The 22,972-nt window shown below is 33.5% G+C and overlaps 1 protein-coding gene and 2 long non-coding RNA genes across 4 annotated transcripts in view; 2 read left to right on the top strand and 1 right to left on the bottom strand.

Moving 5' to 3' along the window:
* LOC127728443 (integrin alpha-PS1-like) overlaps positions 1-22,972 on the bottom strand; it is a 201,285-nt gene that overhangs the window by 152,681 nt on the left and 25,632 nt on the right. For both annotated transcript variants that reach the window (XM_052235802.1, XM_052235803.1), the window contains exons 4-5: positions 8,984-9,148; positions 5,981-6,026 (exon numbers count right to left, since the gene is read on the bottom strand). In XM_052235802.1, the coding sequence (XP_052091762.1) occupies positions 5,981-6,026; positions 8,984-9,148 (211 nt within the window). The remainder of the gene's footprint in view (positions 1-5,980; positions 6,027-8,983; positions 9,149-22,972) is intronic.
* Positions 9,490-14,323, top strand: LOC127728493 (uncharacterized). The gene is made up of 2 exons (XR_007994141.1): positions 9,490-9,628; positions 14,210-14,323. It is a non-coding gene; the product is annotated as an uncharacterized LOC127728493 (long non-coding RNA).
* LOC127728498 (uncharacterized) lies at positions 17,038-18,671 on the top strand. The gene is made up of 2 exons (XR_007994146.1): positions 17,038-17,120; positions 18,476-18,671. It is a non-coding gene; the product is annotated as an uncharacterized LOC127728498 (long non-coding RNA).

The raw sequence follows: 22,972 nt of genomic DNA, 5'->3' as shown, positions 1-22,972 counted from the left end.
AGTTTCATTGTCTGAATTTGATCAATTATTCGTGTGTTTTAATTATACTGCAACTAAACAAAAGTTGCAAATAGATAAAATATGCAAAGCTCAGATCTATAATTACAGCACATTGACTTGAGTGTGTAGGTAAAGGTAGTATATTTGGTTAGCTTGCTTGCTAGCTGAACCATGAAATCATTATTAGCTAAGGTACTACCATCCTTTGGGCGGAGCCAATAGTTAAGCACCTATCAAAAGTATAGACAGTATATAAACATTGTGAAACCAGTTTTACAAGTCAATTTAAAAGTATATTTTCAATCTAAATTTTAAATCTGGTGTCAATTATAAACTAATTCATAAGTATGTTGTAGGTGTGTTTGATTTGTCAATTTCATTTCAATCAATTACCTCTGTCATTTATATCTAGATTATTTACATGTGTAATTCTATACTGTAAGCAGTAGTTTACAATGATTTAATCAATTTTGAAAAAAAAAATATAATAAGGATAATATTATTTTTTATTTAGGTGGTGGTTTGGGGGGGGAATTGTTCGGAATAGTGCTTCAGAAGGTGTAAAAATAAACTTAGTCGTGTAAAATCTTTGAGATCCTCTCACCATGTATTGTTTTGTTTTGATAGATATAATAGCTGGGAAATTGATAACGCCAGTATATCTCAGTGGACAGTATTAAATACAAGTAAAACTGTGAGCAGTACCCCCGCCGTAATATTTCGGTAAACAGGAAGTTGTTGAGTGATGAATCTGAAAACACATCACACGGTGTAACTTACTTATATAAACCCTGAAACCAAATTTCAGAAATCCTTGTCAAGTAGTTCCTGAGAAAAATGTGACGAAAATTTTCAACTTGGCTATCATGTGTAAAATAATACAAGTGTTCGGTAAACAGGAAGTTGTTGAGTGATGAATCTGAAAACGCATCACACAGTGTAACTTACTTATATAAACCCCGAAACCAAATTTCAGAAATCCTTGTCAAGTAGTTCCTGAGAAAAATGCAACGAAAATATTCATTGGACGGACGGACTGACTGACGGATGGATGGACTGACGGATGGACTGCTGGATGGACTGACGGAAGGACAGACAGAGGTCAAACAGTATACCCACCCTTTTTTAAAGTGGGGGTATAAAAATTCATATTTTTATTTTGCTATCTTCTGCATGTCGGCAGTGATGAAAAAAAAAAATGCACATCAAAGTTTGGGAATAACAAAAAGGCGCATTTTTATATTTCATGTTTCATGCAAAGCTTAATCTAGTGTATTACGTCCAACTGTGTAAATAAACTTTCCCTTCAAATAGAATGTCATCGAATTTAAAAAAAAATTGATTACAATAGAAATAAAATGCTCCACTGGGCGCAGCTTGATACGACCGCAGAGGTCGAACCATGAACAGTTGGGGCAAGTATAGATAGAACATTCAAGCTTGATACAGCACAGAATTTGGATTGTGATTAAATATTTGACACAGCACAGGTTTCTGACACAGAATGAATGTGGTCTAAGAACTTAAAAAATTCTAATTTACCTATTCAAACCATATCATTATTATTTGCTTTTATATATATAAATCAGAATTAACCAATTTAAAACGGAAAATTTTAAAGAAAAAAAAATCCCCCCCCCCCAAATTTTTTGAACCCCCTAATGATTCATCACCCCCAAACTCAATCCCAGCCTTCCCTTTGTGGTATGGTACCAGCAGTACAATTTCAGAGAGAACATTACACTTGAACACAAGTTATTGTCTGGAAACTAGAACTAGAGGCTCTCAAGAGCCTGTGTCGCTCACCTGTATTTACTGATGCTTTGGAAATCAATAAAATAAGGTTAAAATCATAATTATTAGTATTAAATATTAGATATTATAATGATATCTAAGATAATAACAAAAAACTCCAATATTTTTGTAAAATTACTAACTAAGGGGCAGCAACCCAACAACGGGTTGTCGGATTCGTCTGAAAATTTCAGGGCAGATAGATCTAAATCTGATGAACATTTTTGCCACCTGTCAGATTTGCTCTAAATGCTTTAGTATCAGAGATATAAACCAAAAACTGCATTTTACACCTATGTTCTATTTTTAACCAAGTCAGCCATGATGGTTGGAAGGCGGGGTCATCGGACAAATTTTTTAAACTATTTACCCTAATAATGATTATGGCCAAGTATGGTTAAATATGTCTCAGTAGTTTCAGAGAAGAAGATTTTTGTAAAAGATTACAAAAATTTACAAAAAATTGTTAAAAATTGACTATTAAGGGCAATAACTCCTAAAGGGGTCGACTGACAATTTTGGTCATGACAACTTATTTGTAGATCTTACTTTGCTGAACATTATTGCTGTTTACAGTTTATCTCTATCTATAATAATATTCAAGATAATAACCAATAAAAACTGCAAAATTTCCTTAAAATTACCAATTCAGGGGCAGCAACCCAACAACAGGTTGTCAGATTTGTCTGACAATTTCAGGGCAGATAGATCTTGACCTGATAATCAGTTTTACCCTATGTCAGATTTACTTTAAATGCTTTGGTTTCAGAGATAGAAGCCAAAATCTACATTTTACCCCTATGTTCTATTTTTAGCCATGGTGGCCATCTTGGTTAGTTGGCGGGGTCATCGGACACATTTTTTAAACTAGATACCCTAATGATTATTGTGGCCAAGTTTTGTTAAATTTGGCCCAGTGGTTTCAGAGGAGAAGATTTTTGTAAAAAGCTAACGACGACGGACGACGGACGCCAAGTGATGAGAAAAGCTCACATGGCCCTTCAGGCCAGGTGAGCTAAAAATGCTTGTTTTTTGGCCCCAAATTCCTAAACATTTAGGGCAATTACCCCGAAACTCAAACCCAGCTTTCCCTTTGTGACGTTACCTTGTGGAACAATGTCAGAGAGATCCATACACTAACACACAAGTTATGTCTGGAAGTTACAAAAATACTTTTTTTTGGCCCCTTTTTGGCCCCTAATTCCTTAACTGTTGGTACCATAACCCCCAAAATCAATCCCAACCTTCCTTTTGTGGTATTGAACCTTATGGTAAAATTTCATAGAGATCCATTCACTTAACCTAAAGTTAGAGTGCGAAAACCAATGTGTCTTCGGACGATGACGATGACATCAATGCCAACGTCATACCAATATACAACCGCAAAAATTTTTAGCGGTCGTATAAAAAGAAGGAGGCGCAGGTCTGTTGTAACTAGACATCAATGAGATGGAAGCCATCTCTGTGAGCCCCGCTGTAAATAACAGGTTACTATTTGACTATTAAAGACGTTAGTGGTTGAATCTCTTAGAGCAGGTTACATGTGCTATTAAACAGTACAACGGATGCACTTTACCCTTAATTTTAGAAATATAATAAGAAAAATAAATGTGGATAGTGTCCACATGTGGACACAGATGATGCCCCGGCTTGCATATCATATAGTTATAAAGGGACATAACTGAAGAAAGGTAAAAGTGACGCTACCCAAATTTGAACTTGATCTGAGTTTTGTGGTAATAAGCATTGTGTGTAAGTCTCATAACATTTGGTTGAGGCTAACTTAAGTAGAGAACAGAAACTAAAAATTCAGCAATTTTTCTATTTGTAAATACACATAACTCTAGAACGGTTGTGTACAAGTTTTATAACATTTGGTTGAGACAAACTAAAGTTAGAGAACGGAAACGAAAAATTCAGCAATTTTTATTTTTATAGGGACATAACTCAAGAATGGTAAAAGTGTCGCCACCAAATTTCGTACTTAATCTGTATTATGTAGTAATAAGCATTGTGTATAAGTTTCATAACATTTGGTTGAGGCAAACTAAAGTTAGAAAACGGAAACAAAAAATTTGTACTTGATCTTAGTTTTGTGGAAATGAATATTGTGTATAGGTTTCATAATGTTTGGTTGGGGCAAACTTAAGTTACAGAATGGAAACTAAAAATTTTGCAATCTTTCGATTTATAAAGGGGCATAACTCAATAATGGTTAAAGTGACACTAACCAAATTCAACTTGATCTGTGTTTTATCAGTGGAAGTCAAAATTAAACATTGCATTGTATAAAGTATTGATTGTAATTGATTCAACTATATTCATGGACAAAGGAAGATAACTCCAATTTTAAAAATTACTTGATATTTAGAAGAAAATAAAATTTTAGCAATTTTTCCATTTATAAAGGGGCATAACTCAAGAACGGTTAAAGTGATACCACCAAAATTCAAACTTGATCTGTGTTTTGTGGTCATAAGCATTGGGTATAAGTTTCATAACATTTGGTTGAGGCAAACTCAAGTTAGAGAACAGAAACCAATTTTGGGACGTACGTTCGTAAAGACGGACAAGGGTAAAACTTATTATTAATGCCCCCACCGCTACAGCCGGGGCATAAAAAATTTCTTGAAATAGACACAGGTTATTTTGCATTACTTATCAAGCCAGAATTATGTCATTTAAATTGTTGGAACTTTGTACTGTATCTGTATTCACTAGATTAAATAGTTCTTGTGTTTACCTATAAAACTGTCCATTTTTAAAGTACAGTAAATATTTTTTTATCATGTGGAAATCTATACGTCAGTAGTCCTAGGCTCGACAAAAATACACCAGATTGAATTATTTGATTGGTTTAACTTTGTTGTGTTGCCAATCTCCCTATCTTGGTTTATTTTATCTTTCAGAGTGATAACACAACATGTCCTGGTGGAGTAATATCTCCACATATAATTACTCACAAGAGAACAGAACTAAGCCAGTTGTATGGATTGATGGAAAAAGACAAAGATGAATTCTGCAGCAAATGTTAAGGACTACAATGACAATGATCAGCATCAGTTTTCGTGTGGTAAAAAATTTGTATGGATAAGCTGATATGAAACACTTTTTTAAGTTATTACATAGTCTCGTTATGTGCTGAGAGTGATTTTATTCTATGTTTTTTAGTTAAAGTGTTATATTTGGCCTAGGAAGTTGTACATAAATTATGACACACCCTCTATTGTTGGTTAATATACATGTCAAGTATAAACTTTGAAATCCTAACAGTTCTCAAGATATAGAGCAGACATGATCTGTACCATAGGACATGGGGTTGTCAACTGAAACCAAAGTTTTTGACCTTGACCTTTGACCTAGGAAGTTGTACATACATTATGACACCCTCTTTTGTTGGTTAATATACATGTCAAGTATAAACTGTGAAATCATAACAGTTCTCAAGATAAAGAGTGGACACGATCTTTACCATAGGACATGGGGTTGTCAACTGAAACCAGTTTTTGACCTTGAACTTTGACCTAGGAAGTTGTACAAACATTATTACACACCCTAGGGTGTTGGTAAATATACATGTCAAGTATAAAGTATGAAATTATAACGGTTCTCTAGATATAGAGCGGACACACTTTGTTACGGATGGACGGACAGACTGATCACTATATGGCGACCCGCCACTAAGTGGGGCCCTAATAATATTTATGTATTCCCCACATACAAATTTCGTTATCTGTTTTGTGTGTCAGTCCATCATATATGTATAATTTAGTTAAAATAAAATCATTCACATTCACATAGAAAAGAAAAAAAGAAAAATGACAGAGGTAATTGATTCATTGATTGAAATAAAATTTACAAATCAAACACACATACAACATGCTTGTGAATAAGTTCATAATTGACACTTGATTTCAAATTTAGATTGTAAACCTATTTTTAAATTGACTTGTATATTATATACTTCCCCTACTTTTGATTGGTTCTCTGCTTAACTTTTGACTTCCGCCCAAAGGACAGTACTACCTTAGCTAAAATGATTTCATGGTTCAGCTAGCAAGCAAGCTAACCAAAGATACTATCTTTACCTACACACTCAAGTCAATGTGCTGTAAAGGGAATTCAGAGCTTTTTGAAATAACATTTATAAGATTATAAATAATTATGAAGAGAAGAAGATTCTTACCTGTCCAATCTCCTGCACCTGGACCTCCAACTACTACTGTACCATCCTTGAAAAAATGATAGTAAGAAAATATCACAGAAAGTCATAGATCATAAGTCAGGAATGATAGACAACACCATGATAACAAGTTGAATATGTTTTATATAATTGAATGGATAAGTTTTACTATAAAACAAATGTATGTGAACTTTCTTGTAAAAGAAAAACCCTTTATATTATCAAAATCCTCATAAAACACTGCTATTGAATTATTGTCTTCCCGTACACTAATTCGTCGATATTTTCCTGTATGCAGTGACCCTAACTACAACCTCTCGTTAGAACTTTGGCCACTGCACAGTTTAAGTGCTAGGGGGAAAACCATGATGAAAGAATGTAAACAAACGAGCACTGGAAGGTAAATAGTAATAACTGATTCTTAAAGATGTATTCTTCTGAGATTTTCAGTCTCGTTGAAATCTCGTTCAGGAATTAATTCCAAAACATGTGATACAAGTGGAAAATATCAATGAATATGAAAAATATTATAATCAAACTAATCTCTGTGAAAAAATTGTGTACTTACAATAAGTAGTTTTTGAGTAATAAAATTTACAAATTTTATTACCAATCTGGTAAGTGTCGTCAGCCAAAATGTTGAGAAAATAGGTGAGGGTACAAAGAAATGATTTTACCAAAAATCTGTACATCTCATATCAATTTTTTCTTTTCAAAATTCTTAGATATGTATTTTTTCAATCATTCATAACAAAGAAGTTGAAATAATATGCTTTTTGTTTTAAAAAAAAAAAAGAGAAAAATCCCAAATCTACAAAATTGACAGCATGGTCAATTTGACACGAAAAAGCAACAAAATTTTATAAAACTTTCTAATATTAACACCAACCTTTAGATTTTAAGTTAAATTTAATCAGATTGGTCCACTTCATCTTTAGTGAAAGTATGAAAAAAGGTTTAATTGTGAAATAGTGATTTTCTTTTATGATAATAGCTCAAAAATGGGTAAAAATTGATGAAAAATGGGAAATTCATAAAAAATGGGTACTTTCAAATGCACCACCACATGATTTTTTTTAGTCAGTTACTTTCTAACAGTCATATAAACCAAAAAATCAGGTTTAGAAAAATGTTTAATTCTAGAAATTTTTGGCTCCTCAGAGGTGTACATCCTTAAAGAGCAAATTTAATACAACAAATCATTTAACAACTGTTAAGGAAAAATTTAATTAACAAATGAGAACGCATGGAAAATATAAAAAAACATTGTCATGGCTATATCAATTTACTTATTTGTCACATGCTCCACATGCTCTGTGTTGAATGTTTACCAATGTCATGATCTGGTAAACTTCAGCAACAAACTCGAAAGTTAATTAGCTTGCGATCAACAATCCCTGAATGAAATGTTATTTGTCGATAATATGTTATAGATTTGTAATAAATATTAAATAAAATGCTCCGCTGGGGCGCAGCTTGATACATCCGCAGAGGTCGAACCCTGAACAGTTCGGGCAAGTATGGACACAACATTCAAGCTTGATACAGCACTGAATTTGGATTGTAATTAAATATTTGACACAGCATAGGTTTCTGACACAGAATGAATGTGATCTAAGAACTTAAAAATTTTAAATTTACCTATTCAAACCATAACATGATTATTTGCTTTTATATATAAATCAGAAATAACCAATTTAAAATTTTGAAAGAAAAAAAAAGAAAAAAAAATCCCCCCCCAAATTTTTTGAACCCCCTTATGATTCATCACCCCCAAACTCAATCCCAGCCTTTCCTTTGTGATATGCTACCTTGCTGTACAATTTCAGAGAGATCCATACACTTGAACACAAGTTATTGTCTGGAAACTAGAAAAATGCTTTTTTTTTTGCCCCTTTTTGGCCCCAAATTCCTAAACGTTTAGGGCAATTACCCCCAAACTCAAACCCAGCTTTCCCTTTGTGATATGGAACCTTGCAGTACAATTTCATAAAGATCCATACAATTACACACAAGCTATTGTCCTGAAACTAGAAAAATGCTTTGTTTTTTTGCCCCTTTATGGCCCCTCATTCCTAAAATTTTGAGGCAATTACCCCCAAAATCAATCCCAGCCTTCCCTTTGTGGTATGGTACCTTGCAGTACAATTTCAGAGAGATCCATACACTTGAACACAAGTTATTGTCATGAAACTAGAAAAATGCTTGTTTTTTGCCCCTTTTTGGCCCCTAATTCCTAAAATTTGGAGGCAATTACCCCCAAAATCAATCCCAGCATTCCCTTTGTGATATGAAACCTTGTGGTACAATGTCAGAGAGATCCATACACTAACACAAAAGTTATTGTCATGAAACTAGAAAAATGCTTGTTTTTTGCCCCTTCTTGGCCCCTAATTCCTAAAATTTGGAGGCAATTGCCCCCAAAATCAATCCCAGCATTCCCTTTGTGATATGGAACCTTATGGTACAATGTCAGAGAGATCCATACACTAACACACAAGTTATGTCTGGAAGTTACAAAAATGCTTATTTTTTGCCCCTTTTTGGCCCCTAATTCCTTAACTGTTGGTACCATATCCCCCAAAATCAATCATCACCTTCCTTTTGTGGTACTGAACCTTATGGTAAAATTTCATAGAGATCCATTCACTTAAACTAAAGTTAGAGTGCGAAAACCAATGTGTCTTCTGGCGACGATGACGCTGGACGATGACAACAACGACGACGTCATTGTCATACCAATATACAACCGCAAAATTTTTTTGCGGTCTTATAAAAACGTGCATACAGTACTTAGTTTAGTATATATATGCATGCATTGGTTCAATATTTTCGAAAACATTAGAATAACAAGAAACTCGTTTCATATGACTTTAATATATAAACAAAATCGAAATACAGGAACAAGAAAAAAACTAGAATTAAAAGTCTGGGAACAGGGTCGACCCTAAAAATTCAAAAAGTCTTTCTCAAAATCTGTTAAATACAAAAGCATAAAGTACATACAAAATTAATATCAGCTGATGTCCCTGCTTGACAATATGCAGTTCCCTTGTGTTGCAATCTGTCATCTTCACATGGTGTTACCAGTTTGTGAAATGTTAAACTTTCACGCAACGCTATACATTTTCCCACACCACTATAGTTGATAGTATACCTATGGGCACAAACCTATAAAAGATATAACAGTTTTACATTTTAAACACTTACAGTCTAAAAGATTATGCACTTCAACATTGAATTTCAAACTGATTTTAAATAGCTTGAAAACCAATGTTTTGTTCAATTTGTGTTAACAGAAAGCTAGCTAATCAAATAAGGCTTGCCTATTTCCATTTGTTCATAAAAATGGTAATTGACAACCTAATCTGCTGCTGCAACAGAATTTTTTTAACATTGTATGAATATAAATATGATTTTTAAAAGATAATGTGATACAATGTATTCAATGATACAAATGTACACTGGTATTGCTATTGACTATGCATCAACTCAAACCACTGATCTATATTAAATAAAATGCTTCGCTGGGCGCAGCTTGATACGACCGCAGAGGTCGAACCCTGAACAGTTGGGGCAAGTATGGACACAACATTCAAGCTTGATACAGCTCTGAATTTGGATTGTGATTAAATATTTGACACAGCATAGGTTTCTGACACAGAAAGAATGTGGTCTAAGAACTTTAATTTTTTTAATTTACCTATTATGGTCCAATGTCCAAAATCAAAATACATGGTTAGATTCAGCATATCAAAGAACCCCATATATTCAATTTTTGTTGAAATCAAACAAAGTTTAATTTTGGACCCCAACTTGGACAAACTTGAAAACTGGTCCCATAATCAAAAATCTAAACACATGTTTAGATTCAGCATATCAAAGTACCCCAAGAATTCAATTTTTGTTAAAATCAAACTAAGTTTAATTTTGGACCCTTTGGACCTTAATGTAGACCAATTTAAAAAACGGGACCCAAAATTAAAAATCTAAAAACACGGTTAGATTTGGCATATCAAAGAACCCCAATAATTCAATTTTTGATGAAATCAAACAAAGTTTAATTTTGGACCCTTTTGACCTCAATATGAACCAATTTGATAGCGGGCCCACAAAATAAAAAATCTAAATACATGGTAAGATTCAGCATATCAAAGAACCCCATATATTCAATTTTTGTTGAAATCAAACAAAGTTTAATTTTGGACCCCAATTTGGACCAACTTGAAAACTGGGCCAAAAATCTAAAATCTAAATACATGTTTAGATTCAGCATATCAAAGAACCCCATATATTCAATTTTTGTTGAAATCAAACAAAGTTTAATTTTGGACCCCAACTTGGACCAACTTGAAAACTGGTCCCATAATCAAAAATCTAAACACATGTTTAGATTCAGCATATCAAAGAACCCCAAAAATTCAATTTTTGTTAAAACCAAACTAAGTTTAATTTTGGACCCTTTGGACCTTAATGTAGACCAATTTAAAAAACGGGACCCAAAATTGAGAATCTAAATACACGGTTAGATTTGGCATATCAAAGAACCCCAATAATTAAATTTTTGATGAAATCAAACAAAGTTTAATTTTGGACCCTTTTGACCTCAATATGAACCAATTTGATAGCGGGTCCACAAATAAAAAATCTAAATACATGGTTAGATTCAGCATATCAAAGAACCCCAAGAATTCAATTTTTGATGAAATCAAACAAAGTTTAATTTTGGACCCTTTTGACCTCAATGTGGACAAAGTTGATAACGGGGCCCAAAAATCAAAAATCTAAATACATGGTTAGATTCAGCATATCAAAGAACCCCATATATTCAATTTTTGTTGAAATCAAACAAAGTTTAATTTTGGACTCCGATTTGGACCAACTTGAAAACTGGGCCCATAATCAAAAATCTAAATACATGTTTAGATTCAGCATATCAAAGAACCCTAGAAATTCAATTTTTGTTAAAATCAAACTAAGTTTAATTTTGGACCCTTTTGACCTTAATGTGGACCAATTTAAAAACAGGGCCCAAAATCCAAAAACTTAATACTTGGTTAGATTCAGCATATTAAAGAACCCCAAGAATTCAAGAATAAAACCCCATTGAAATTGATCAAGAAATAAGCAATTTATACGAAGTATCTTCTTTTGCACAATACTGTGCAATTGAATATTTCTTGCTATTGTGCAATACTGTACAATTGACAATTTCTTGCTATTGCGCAATATTGTGCTATTGGATATTTCTTGCTATTGCGCAATACTGTGCAATTGATGATTTCTTGCTATTGCACAATACTGTGCAATTGAAGATTTCTTGCAATTGTGCAATACTGTGCAATTGAAAATTTCTTGCTATTGCACAATACTTATTATATAATAATTTACACATCCTGTTTGGTGTGTATCTCCTACCATATCATTATTATTTGCTTTTAAATATTAATCAGAAATAACCAACTTAAAATGGAAAATTTTAAAAGAAAAAAAAAAAGGAAAAAAAGAAAAAAAAAGAAAAAAAAAAAATCCCCCCCCCAAATTTTTTGAACCCCCTTATGATTCATCACCCCCAAACTCAATCCCAGCCTTCCCTTTGTGGTATGGTACCTTGCAGTACAATTTCAGAGAGATCCATACACTTGAACACAAGTTATTGTCTGGAAACTAGAAAAATGCTTATTTTTGGCCCCTTTTTGGCCCCCTATTCCTAAACGTTTCGGGCAATTACCCACAAACTCAATTCCAGCTTTCCCTTTGTGATATGGAACCTTGTAGTACAATTTCAGAAATATCAAAACACTTACACACAAGTTATTGTCATGAAACTAGAAAAATGCTTGTTTTTTGCCCCTTTTTTGGCCCCTAATTCCTAAAATTTTGAGGCAATTACCCCCAAAATGAATTACAGCCTTCCCTTTGTGATATGGAACCTTGTGGTACAATGTCAGAGAGATCCATACACTTACACACAAGTTATTGTCTGGAAGTTACAAAAATGCTTATTTTTGGCCCCTTTTTGGCCCCTAATTCCTTAACTGTTGATACCATAACCCCCAAAATCAATCCCAACCTTCCTTTCGTGGTATTGAACCTTATGGTAAAATTTCATGGAGATCCATTCACTTAAACTAAAGTTAGAGTGCGAAAACCAATGTGTCTTCGGACGACGCCGGACGACGCCAGACGACGACGACGACGACGACGACGACGACGACGACGACGACGACGACGCCAACGTCATACCAATATACGACCAAAAAATTTTCAATTTTTGCGGTCGTATAAAAAAAACATACAACAGCCTGACCATATGCTACATCTTCTGCTACTTTCAACCAACCAAAAACCATTGATCAAATATATTCAAAAACACTTCCTAGAAAAATTTCTTCCCAACAACTGAAACCACTGATTCACCGTTTTTAAACACATACTACTACCGGTACTTACCATCAACTCATACTTCTGATCTATATAGTAAAACATATACCACAACATCTACTCTACCGTAATCCAAACCTATTATCACAAAATAAAGTGCACACATTGAAAGGTCTCACCTGTTTTACTGACCATTGATTTTATGTTGATAGTCCTAAATATAAAGTTTTACTACAAATATCACAAACTTAACATGATCAAAGAAAATGAGAGCAAGGTCAGATAAACCAAGCCAAAAATACATGTACACCTTAAAATCATTCCATACACAAAATATAGTTGACTTATTGGTGTTAAAGTATACAAGAAACAGACCAAACCATGAAAACTTTATATTGAGAAAAGAACCATGAAAATGACGTCAAGGTCAGACGAATCCTGCCAGACAGACATGTACACCTTACACTCATTCTATGCTTTAAATATAGTTGACCTATTGCACATAGTATCTAAGAAACAAACTTAACCAGGAAAACTTAACATTGATCAATGAACCATGAAAATGAGGTCAGGGTCAGATAAACCCTGCCAGACAGACATGTACACTTTACAATCATTACATGCTTTAAATATAGTTGACCTATTGCATATAGTATCTAAGAAACAAAATTAACCAGGAAAACTTAACATTGACCAATGAACCTTGAAAATGAGGTCAAGGTCAGGTGATAACTGCCAGACAGACATGTACACCTTACAATCATTCTATATACCAGATATAGTTGACCTACTGCTCACAGTTTAAGAAAAACAGATCAAAACCCAATAAAGAGTTGCGCCATTAGCGCATGATATGCCCGTAGCTTTTTCAAAGAATAAAGTTCCATAACTCCTCAATGTCATATCAGAAATTTATAAAAAACTAAAGGGCGGTTATTTTAATAGATATAAAACAGTCACTAAAGTTTCATTAAAACTGCTCAAAGCATTTTTCAGTTATTGTCCAAAAACTGGAAAATCCCCCTTTTTTAATGAATAAAACCCCATAACTCGGAAACGTAAAATCTTAAATTTATATAAACTGTTATCACAGAGATATGTCTCGCCTTTTTGTAATTTTGATAATGCAAATGTTGAAATTAAAATTGCAATACTTTAACATGTAAGTAATGCAAATATTCAAAGTCGATGAACCATGCCTGAAGGTACATGGCTTAACAACCTCCATGAAATGAGATGTGCCAATGCTAATACAACTGCATACCAAATACCATTGACTTATTATAAGTCGTTCCCTTTAAACAAACCTAAACACAAACATTAACTTGTAAACTATGTAAAAGTTTCAAAGTCAATGAACCATGATATCAGGGGTGGGGCTATATAATCTCCATGGAAACGATACTTGCAAATGCCAATAAATTTGCATACCAAATATCAATAAAATGCTTCGCTGGGGCGCAGCTTGATACGACCGCAGAGGTCGAACCCTGAACAGTTGGGGCAAGTATGGACACAACATTCAAGCTTGATACAGCACTGAATTTGGATTGTAATTAAATATTTGACACAGCATAGGTTTCTGACACAGAATGAATGTGGTCTAAGAACTTAAAAATTTTTAATTTATCTATTCAAACCATATCATTATTATTTGCTTTTATATATAAATCAGAAATAACCAATTTAAAATGGAAAATTTCAAAGAAAAATAAAATGCTTCGCTGGGCGCAGCTTGATACGACCGCAGAGGTCGAACCCTGAACAGTTGGGGCAAGTATGGACACAACATTCAAGCTTGAAACAGCTCTGAATTTGGATTGTGATTAAATATTTGACACAGCATAGGTTCTGACACAGAAAGAATGTGGTCTAAGAACTTCAATTTTTTTAATTTACCTATTATGGTCCAATGTCCAAAATCAAAATACATGGTTAGATTCAGCATATCAAAGAACCCCATATATTCAATTTTTGTTGAAATCAAACAAAATTTAATTTTGGACCCCAACTTGAACAAACTTGAAAACTGGTCCCATAATCAAAAATCTAAACACATGTTTAGATTCAGCATATCAAAGTACCCCAAGAATTCAATTTTTGTTAAAATCAAACTAAGTTTAATTTTGGACCCTTTGGACCTTAATGTAGACCAATTTAAAAAACGGGACCCAAAATTAAAAATCTAAAAACACGGTTAGATTTGGCATATCAAAGAACCCCAATAATTCAATTTTTGATGAAATCAAACAAAGTTTAATTTTGGACCCTTTTGACCTCAATATGAACCAATTTGATAGCGGGCCCACAAAATAAAAAATCTAAATACATGGTAAGATTCAGCATATCAAAGAACCCCATATATTCAATTTTTGTTGAAATCAAACAAAGTTTAATTTTGGACCCCAATTTGGACCAACTTGAAAACTTGGCCAAAAATCTAAAATCTAAATACATGTTTAGATTCAGCATATCAAAGAACCCCATATATTCAATTTTTGTTGAAATCAAACAAAGTTTAATTTTGGACCCCAACTTGGACCAACTTGAAAACTGGTCCCATAATAAAAAATCTAAACACATGTTTAGATTCAGCATATCAAAGAACCCCAAAAATTCAATTTTTGTTAAAATCAAACTAAGTTAAATTTTGGACCCTTTAATTTGGACCTTAATGTAGACCAATTTAAAAAACGGGACCCAAAATTAAAAATCTAAATACACGGTTAGATTTGGCATATCAAAGAACCCCAATAATTAAATTTTTGATGAAATCAAACAAAGTTTAATTTTGGACCCTTTTGACCTCAATGTAGACCAATTTGAAAACGGAACCAAAAATTAAGAATCTAAATACACGGTTAGATTCGGCATATCAAAGAACCCCACTAATTCAATTTTTGATGAAATCAAACAAAGTTAAATTTTGGACCCTTTGGACCTCAATGTGGACCAATTTAAAAACGGGGCCCAAAATCCAAAAACTTAATACACGGTTAGATTCAGCATATTAAAGAACCCCAAGAATTCAAGAATAAAACCCCATTGAAATTGATCAAGAAATAAGCAATTTATACGAAGTATCTTCTTTTGCACAATACTGTGCAATTGAATATTTCTTGCTATTGTGCAATACTGTACAATTGACAATTTCTTGCTATTGCGCAATATTGTGATATTGGATATTTCTTGCTATTGCGCAATACTGTGCAATTGAAGATTTCTTGCTATTGCGCAATACTGTGCAATTGAAGATTTCTTGCAATTGTGCAATACTGTGCAATTGAAAATTTCTTGCTATTGCACAATACTTATTATATAATAATTTACACATCCTGTTTGGTGTGTATCTCCTACCATATCATTATTATTTGCTTTTAAATATAAATCAGAAATAACCAACTTAAAATGGAAAATTTTAAAAGAAAAAAAAAAGGAAAAAAAGAAAAAAAAAGAAAAAAAAAAAAATTCCCCCCCCAAATTTTTTGAACCCCCTTATGATTCATCACCCCCAAACTCAATCCCAGCCTTCACTTTGTGGTATGGTACCTTGCAGTACAATTTCAGAGAGATCCATACACTTGAACACAAGTAATTGTCTGGAAACTAGAAAAATGCTTATTTTTGGCCCCTTTTTGGCCCCCAATTCCTAAACGTTTCGGGCAATTACCCCCAAACTCAATTCCAGCTTTCCCTTTGTGATATGGAACCTTGTAGTACAATTTCAGAAATATCCAAACACTTACACACAAGTTATTGTCATAAAACTAGAAAAATGCTTGTTTTTTGCCCCTTTTTTGGCCCCTAATTCCTAAAATTTTAAGGCAATTACCCCCAAAATCAATTACAGCCTTCCCTTTGTGATATGGAACCTTGTGGTACAATGTCAGAGAGATCCATACACTTACACATAAGTTATTGTCTGGAAGTTACAAAAATGCTTATTTTTGGCCCCTTTTTGGCCCCTAATTCCTTAACTGTTGGTACCATAACCCCCAAAATCAATCCCCACTTTCCTTTCGTGGTATTTAACCTTATGGTAAAATTTCATGGAGATCCATTCACTTAAACTAAAGTTAGAGTGCGAAAACCAATGTGTCTTCGGACGACGCCGGACGACGACGACGACGACGACGACGACAACGACGACGACGACGACGACGACGACGCCAACGTCATACCAATATACGACCAAAAAATTTTCAATTTTTGCGGTCGTATAAAAAGGAAAAAAAAATCCACCTCCCCCAAAAATTTTTTGAACCCCCTTATGATTCATCACCCTCAAACACAATCCCAGCCTTCCCTTTGTGGTATGGTACCTTGCAGTACATATGATGGACTGTGAAACTAAGATCAGGAGTTTGGGAAATTTTGGTCAGGAGATTAGGACTCAGATCAGGAGGTTTTTAATCGACATAAATTCTGTCGTAAATGTAACCGTGTGCTGTAGAAATTGTCTGTTAAAGTGTGCTTTCTTCAACTTTCCATCCGAATGTATTATGTTTATAGTACCCTTGTACTTATAAATTTTCTCTATCTTTTTAAACTTTCAACTTGTTCAATCTAACATTCTTCTTTTTAAGTATGTTCTTTAATTTTTTAGGTCATATCTTTTTTTCCATTATTCATTGCAATCAGAATATTTGCTTATCTATCTGCAAGTAGATCTTTTCTTTAATCTTTATCACTGTGTATCATCGCCACCGGAAATTGGGTACTAACGAAGCGGAGAGAAATGGAAAAAAAAGTAAACAAGGTAAGAATTCATTCAATTTAAAGCATTTCTACTGATTTGACGAGGGTACCGCTTAAGAAATGATTTTCTGATATATAATTCTTTAAATTATTAGGCCGATAAGTACAAAATTAAGATAATATTTTGTGTTATACTCCAAATCTTGCCACTTAGTACCTGAAAATTTCGAGGTCGATTGTCCTCTGTCGCCCCATTAGCAAGATATTCAACTGTTTTTCATTATTTTTCCAGACACGTTTTTAGATTATGATAGTATGACATCATATTGACTGAAATCTGTTGTCATAAAGATGTTTTTAAAGAATATGGACCAAAACATTGTTTGTTTATCGTACGGCGAATTGCAGGACGTTGTACGGCGAATTGCAAAATAACAACTTTTGTCTGTACGGCGTCTTGCAATATATTGTAATTTAAAGATGAAATTAATCACTGTTTAGATAATATCAAGTGACGAAATTTTGGCTGTATCAAAGCTTTACCGGCTTACAAATATACAAAATAAACTACTTATCAAATATTATAAGATATATGCCATTAATTTCGTTCAGACGTCGTCGTTGCGTACCTCTATTTGACTTTGTGTTTTTAAAGACAAAAAGTTTTTTTTCAACCATATTATCCTTAATACATTCATATATCGTTATAATACTAACGACTGTTGTCGTATTTGTTGTCAGGGTGAAATTTTGTAAGTTCAATAAAAAAAAACCGACCATTCATCTTTTGTTGGCGCTGTTTTTTTTTTTTAAATATAAACAGTGGAGATGTTGTATGATTGCAAATAGGATAACTATCCACCAGGGTCAAATAAAGTGTATGTAAGCAATTATATGCTATCGTTTGGTCTTCAACAACGAAAAATCGTACCTTACAGTCGGCTATAAAAAGCCCCGACATGAAAATTGTGGAAGGATTCAACAAGAAAACTAACGGCCTAACTCATAACAAAACAATTAACGAAAAATAACAAATATGATAGAGATGAACCAACGACAACCACCAAACTACAGGCTCGTGGCTTCGGACAGACACATAAAGAATGTGCTGGGTTAAATAGATATAGGAAGATGTGGTATGAGTGCCAATGAGACAACTCTCCATCCAAGTCACAATTTATAAAAGTAAACCATTATAGGTCAAGGTACGGTCTTCAACATTGTTTATTGTTTATTTTTTAAATTTCTGAAATGAATAATTTGTTAAAAGAAAAGTGAAGAAAATACTTTGTTTTCATTGAAATTTAGGAGAAATAAATCATGAATTGTGTTTCGAATTAATTTTCTTGTTTCTTATTGAAAATAAGATTCTATTTTTTGAGTTTAAATAAATTCAATCAATCTTTTTATTTACAGGGAAAAAATAATAAAAGACTGTTGCTAAGGCTGTTTGGCCTAAACTTAAATGAGTAGATGGAGGGGTAGTGAAAAGGAGTGTATTCGTCCGAATTTTCATTGTTACAGTAGTACATTTTCATGATTACTATGTATAATATTTCTCAGTAAATTTTAATGTGATATTGTGCCAATTAAAATTATATAAATAATACAAGTAAGACTTGCATTTGCCTTAACAGATATAGCAGTACGTGATTATTTGTTTTCAAACACACCTTCTCTGTTTTGAAACTTATAAAGGTATGGATCTAGGCCTATCTGTTTGGTTGAATATAAATGTGAATTCATAGAGTTTCAAAATCAACAGTAAGCCCTATTTTTGTGTGTGTGTAAATAATCTAATCTTTAGATAGATGCTAAAATTAAAATCATTTTTCTTAATACGAAGAAAAAAGTGCAACTTAAGCACGCCTGAATGTAAAAAGGTGTACCCGACTTATTCGTTCACGATAAGAATTTACAGATTTCGGTATTTTAACAAAACTGTTTACGAGGGCAAATAAATAAATGAACGCTATCAAATCAACATTTAAATTTACGTGAATTTTTCCAAAAGAATTTGTGAGTATGCACCATCAGGATTCAAAAATATTTCAACCTGTCCATATTAGATGTTATTTCATTATAATTCTTTAAACTTACAAGTTGGAGATGCTAGCTTTTGTGAATTGTATTAATAAGTATATAATATTAAGATGACAACCAAAAAAACTTCATACAAGGTCATCTTTATTCTCATGTAGAAAGTTTATATAAATAGTTTATGCCGTAGCCACAGCCGGATTTGTATCCCTTGTATCGGATTCTTCTTTCATTCTTTCCAAAAATGATTAATCTAAGGTTAATATTTTTTTTAGATTTAAACAGTGTTAGCCACCGAGCTTGTTCATTTCTTACTATATAGAGATGAAGTCTTTTTTTAGAAAATTAATGTTCTTTATTCTAATATATTGGCTGTATCTGCCTTTTACAAATAAGACAATAACATTAATTGAAAAAGGAGACGTGGAATGGTTTTCACTGAGAGGACTTTCAAACAAAGTCCAAATGAAATAGATTTGACCAACTATTGGTTACTATACACTTCACAATGAACAAAACCCATACCGTATCAAAATTGCTTGATTTATGACAAAATCATAAACAAATATGTCAGGCAGCAACTTACGACAGCTGCTATATTACATGTTCCTGACCAGGGACAGACACATATATATTGAGGCGGGCTTAAACATGTTTGTGAGCACTCAAACCTCCCTTAACATGGTGCCGTGGTGTAGCAATACAACATTTTTTTTTGCAGAGAATGATAATTCATTTATATTTCATTTTATCTGAAAATTGAAAGAGAATTCATTCACTTAATGGTTCTAAATATTCAATGCGGAAAAATTCTCCTGCCATTACCTCCTTCCTTCCCTCCACCCACAACACATCCCCGAAATGTTCATCACCTATATGCAAATGCTGACTAATGTTGTATGGTTAAACATTTGGTTGAGGCAATCTAAAGTTTGAGAACAGAAACGACAGCTTTAGCTTTTTTTCATTTATAAAAGGGCATAACTCAAGAACGGTAACAGTGACGCTACCCAATTTATAACTTGATCTGTGTTTTGTGGTGATGAGCATTTCGTAGGGTAACATTTAACGCTACGTCAGGGCAGAACAACAGGTCAGTAAAACAGTGACATGCCTTTCCGAAAGTTACAACATTTGCCAGCTTTTGTATATGCCGTATTCATATTGTATACATCAGGTATGTAAAAGATGTAATAGGACTGTGTTCAAGCCTTATATTGTGTATACATCTTAAATGGTGTCAAGCGAATTGTATTTTTATCAAATGCATAACTAGATATTTGAACCTAATACTTTATTTTCTTTAAAAAGACGGCAAAGAAATATTTTGAAATTAGCAAGTTGCCATACAGTTGAAAACAAGTTGCCATACAGTAAATTTGTCAACATGAGCAAGTTGCCGTACCCTAGACTTTATTTGTTATGGTCTTTATTCTTTAAAAACGTTCATTTTGACAACAAATTTCAGTAAATATGATGCCACACTATGATAATCTAAAAACGTGTCTGGAAAAATAATGAAAAACAGTTGAATATCTTGCCAATGGGGCGACAGAGGACGATCGACCTCGAAATTTTCAGGTACTAAGTGGCAAGTTCTTGAGTATAACACAAAAGCTTGTCTTAATTTTGTACTTATCGGCCTAATAATTAAAAGAATTATATATCAGAAAATCATTTCTTAAGCGGTACCCTCATCAAATCAGTAGAAATGCTTTAAATTGAACGAATTTTTACATTGTTTACTTTTTTTCCCATTTCTCTCCGCTTCGTTAGTACCCAATTTCCGGTGGCGATGATACACAGTGTTTATGCAAGTAGATTTTTAATGCATGATAAGTAACACATTCAAACTGGATTCATGGGTCATAGTTAATATATAAATTTCAATTTAAGCCTTGAAAGGAAGTATAGAACCCTCAAATAATTTTCAAATTATTATTTTTTTATTTGTCCTAAGACATTTAAAATCATTTAATTACCATCCTTTTATGATTATTTGTTCAATTTATATTTTATTTATATTCTTTTAAAAATTTACATTATTTAAAGGAAAGTAACTTAAAACAGGATAAATCAAGGGAAGTAACCCAACATTCATTTATAAATATACAAAGTTTTATTACACAACGGCAGTTAGCCTGATGTAAAAATCGTTGATTACCAGTATGTTTGACACCCAAGGTGACAAGTGAAGCCATATAATTATCATGTTAATTGATTCACAGGTAAAATATAACTTCAGGTAATGTCAGTTACACCAGATATGTTGGGCTGAAATTTTTCATTCATGAAATATTTCATACACAGGATTTTTTTGTCTTCAACGGGAGGTCGGGAGGAGACCCCTGAAAACGGGATTATTGTATTCCCTTCGGGAGGTTCACATGTATGATTACTGTACAATTTCAGGGAGATCAATACACTTGAACAAAAGTTATTGTCTGGAAACTAGAAAAATGCTTATTTTTTGGCCCCTTTTTGGCCCAAAATTCCTAAACATTTACGGCAATTACCCCCAAACTCAAACCCAGCTTTCCCTTTGTGATATGGAACCTTGCAGTACAATTTCATAAAGATCCATACACTTGCACACAAGTTATTGTCCTGAAACTAGAAAAATGCTTGTTTTTTGCCCCTTTATGGCCCCTAATTCCTCAAATTTCTAGGGATTTAACACCAAAATCAATCCCAGCCTTTCCTTTGTGGTATGGTACCTTGCAGTACAATTTCAGAGAGATCCATACACTTGAACAAGTTATTGTCTGGAAACTAGAAAAATGCTTATTGTTGGCCCCTTTTTGGCCCCTTATTCCTGAACGTTGTGGGAAATTACCCCCAAAATCAATTCCAGCTTTCCCTTTGTGATATGGAACCTTGTAGTACAATTTCATAAAGATCCATACACTTACACACAAGTTATTGTCATGAAACTAGAAAAATGCTTGTTTTTTGCGCCTTTTTGGCCCCTAATTCCTAAAATTTGGAGGCAATTACGCCCGAAATCAATTCCAGCATTCCCTTTGAGATATGGAACCTTGTGGAACAATGTCAGAGAGATCCATACACTTACACACAAGTTATTGTCATGAAACTAGAAAAATGCTTGTTTTTTGCCCCTTTTTGGCCCCTAATTCCTAAAATTTGGAGGCAATTACCCCCAAAATCTATCCCAGCATTCCCTTTGTGATATGGAACCTTGTGGTACAATGTCAGAGAGATCCATACACTAACACACAAGTTATGTCTGGAAGTTACAAAAATGCTTATTTTTGGCCCCTTTTTGGCCCCTAATTCCTTAACTGTTGGTACCATAACCCCCAAAATCAATCCCCACCTTCCTTTTGAGGTATTGAACCTTATGGTAAAATTTCATAGAGATCCATTCACTTAAACTAAAGTTAGAGTGCGAAAACCAATATGTATTCGGTCAACGACGCCGGACGACGACGACGACGACGCCGGACGACGACGACGCCAACGTCATACCAATATACGACCACAAAATTTTTTTGCGGTCGTATAATGACTTAACATTAGCAGTTCATCTTAAACTGATCTAATCACAAACTAATACATGTAAACTAAGCAAAAGTTTCAAAGTCAATAGACCATGACTGTGGGGGCTGGGCCAAATATTCTCCATGGAAATGAGATGTGCTAATGCTTATACAACTGAACACCAATTAACATTGGCCTACCACTGATAGTTCCCCTTGAACTGACCTAATCACAAACTAATACATGTAAACTTAGCAAAATTTTCAAAGTCTATAGACCATGACTAAGGGGGCAGAGCCAAATAATCTCCATGGAAATGAGATATGCCCATGCTTATACAACTGCATACCAAATATCATTGACCTACCACTA

This window comes from Mytilus californianus, unplaced genomic scaffold (assembly GCF_021869535.1).
Source record: "Mytilus californianus isolate M0D057914Y unplaced genomic scaffold, xbMytCali1.0.p SCAF_2, whole genome shotgun sequence".
NCBI classification, from domain to species: domain Eukaryota; kingdom Metazoa; phylum Mollusca; class Bivalvia; order Mytilida; family Mytilidae; genus Mytilus; species Mytilus californianus.
The sequence above is the reverse complement of the archived record's forward strand: the minus strand, read 5'-3'. Positions and strand labels throughout refer to the sequence as shown.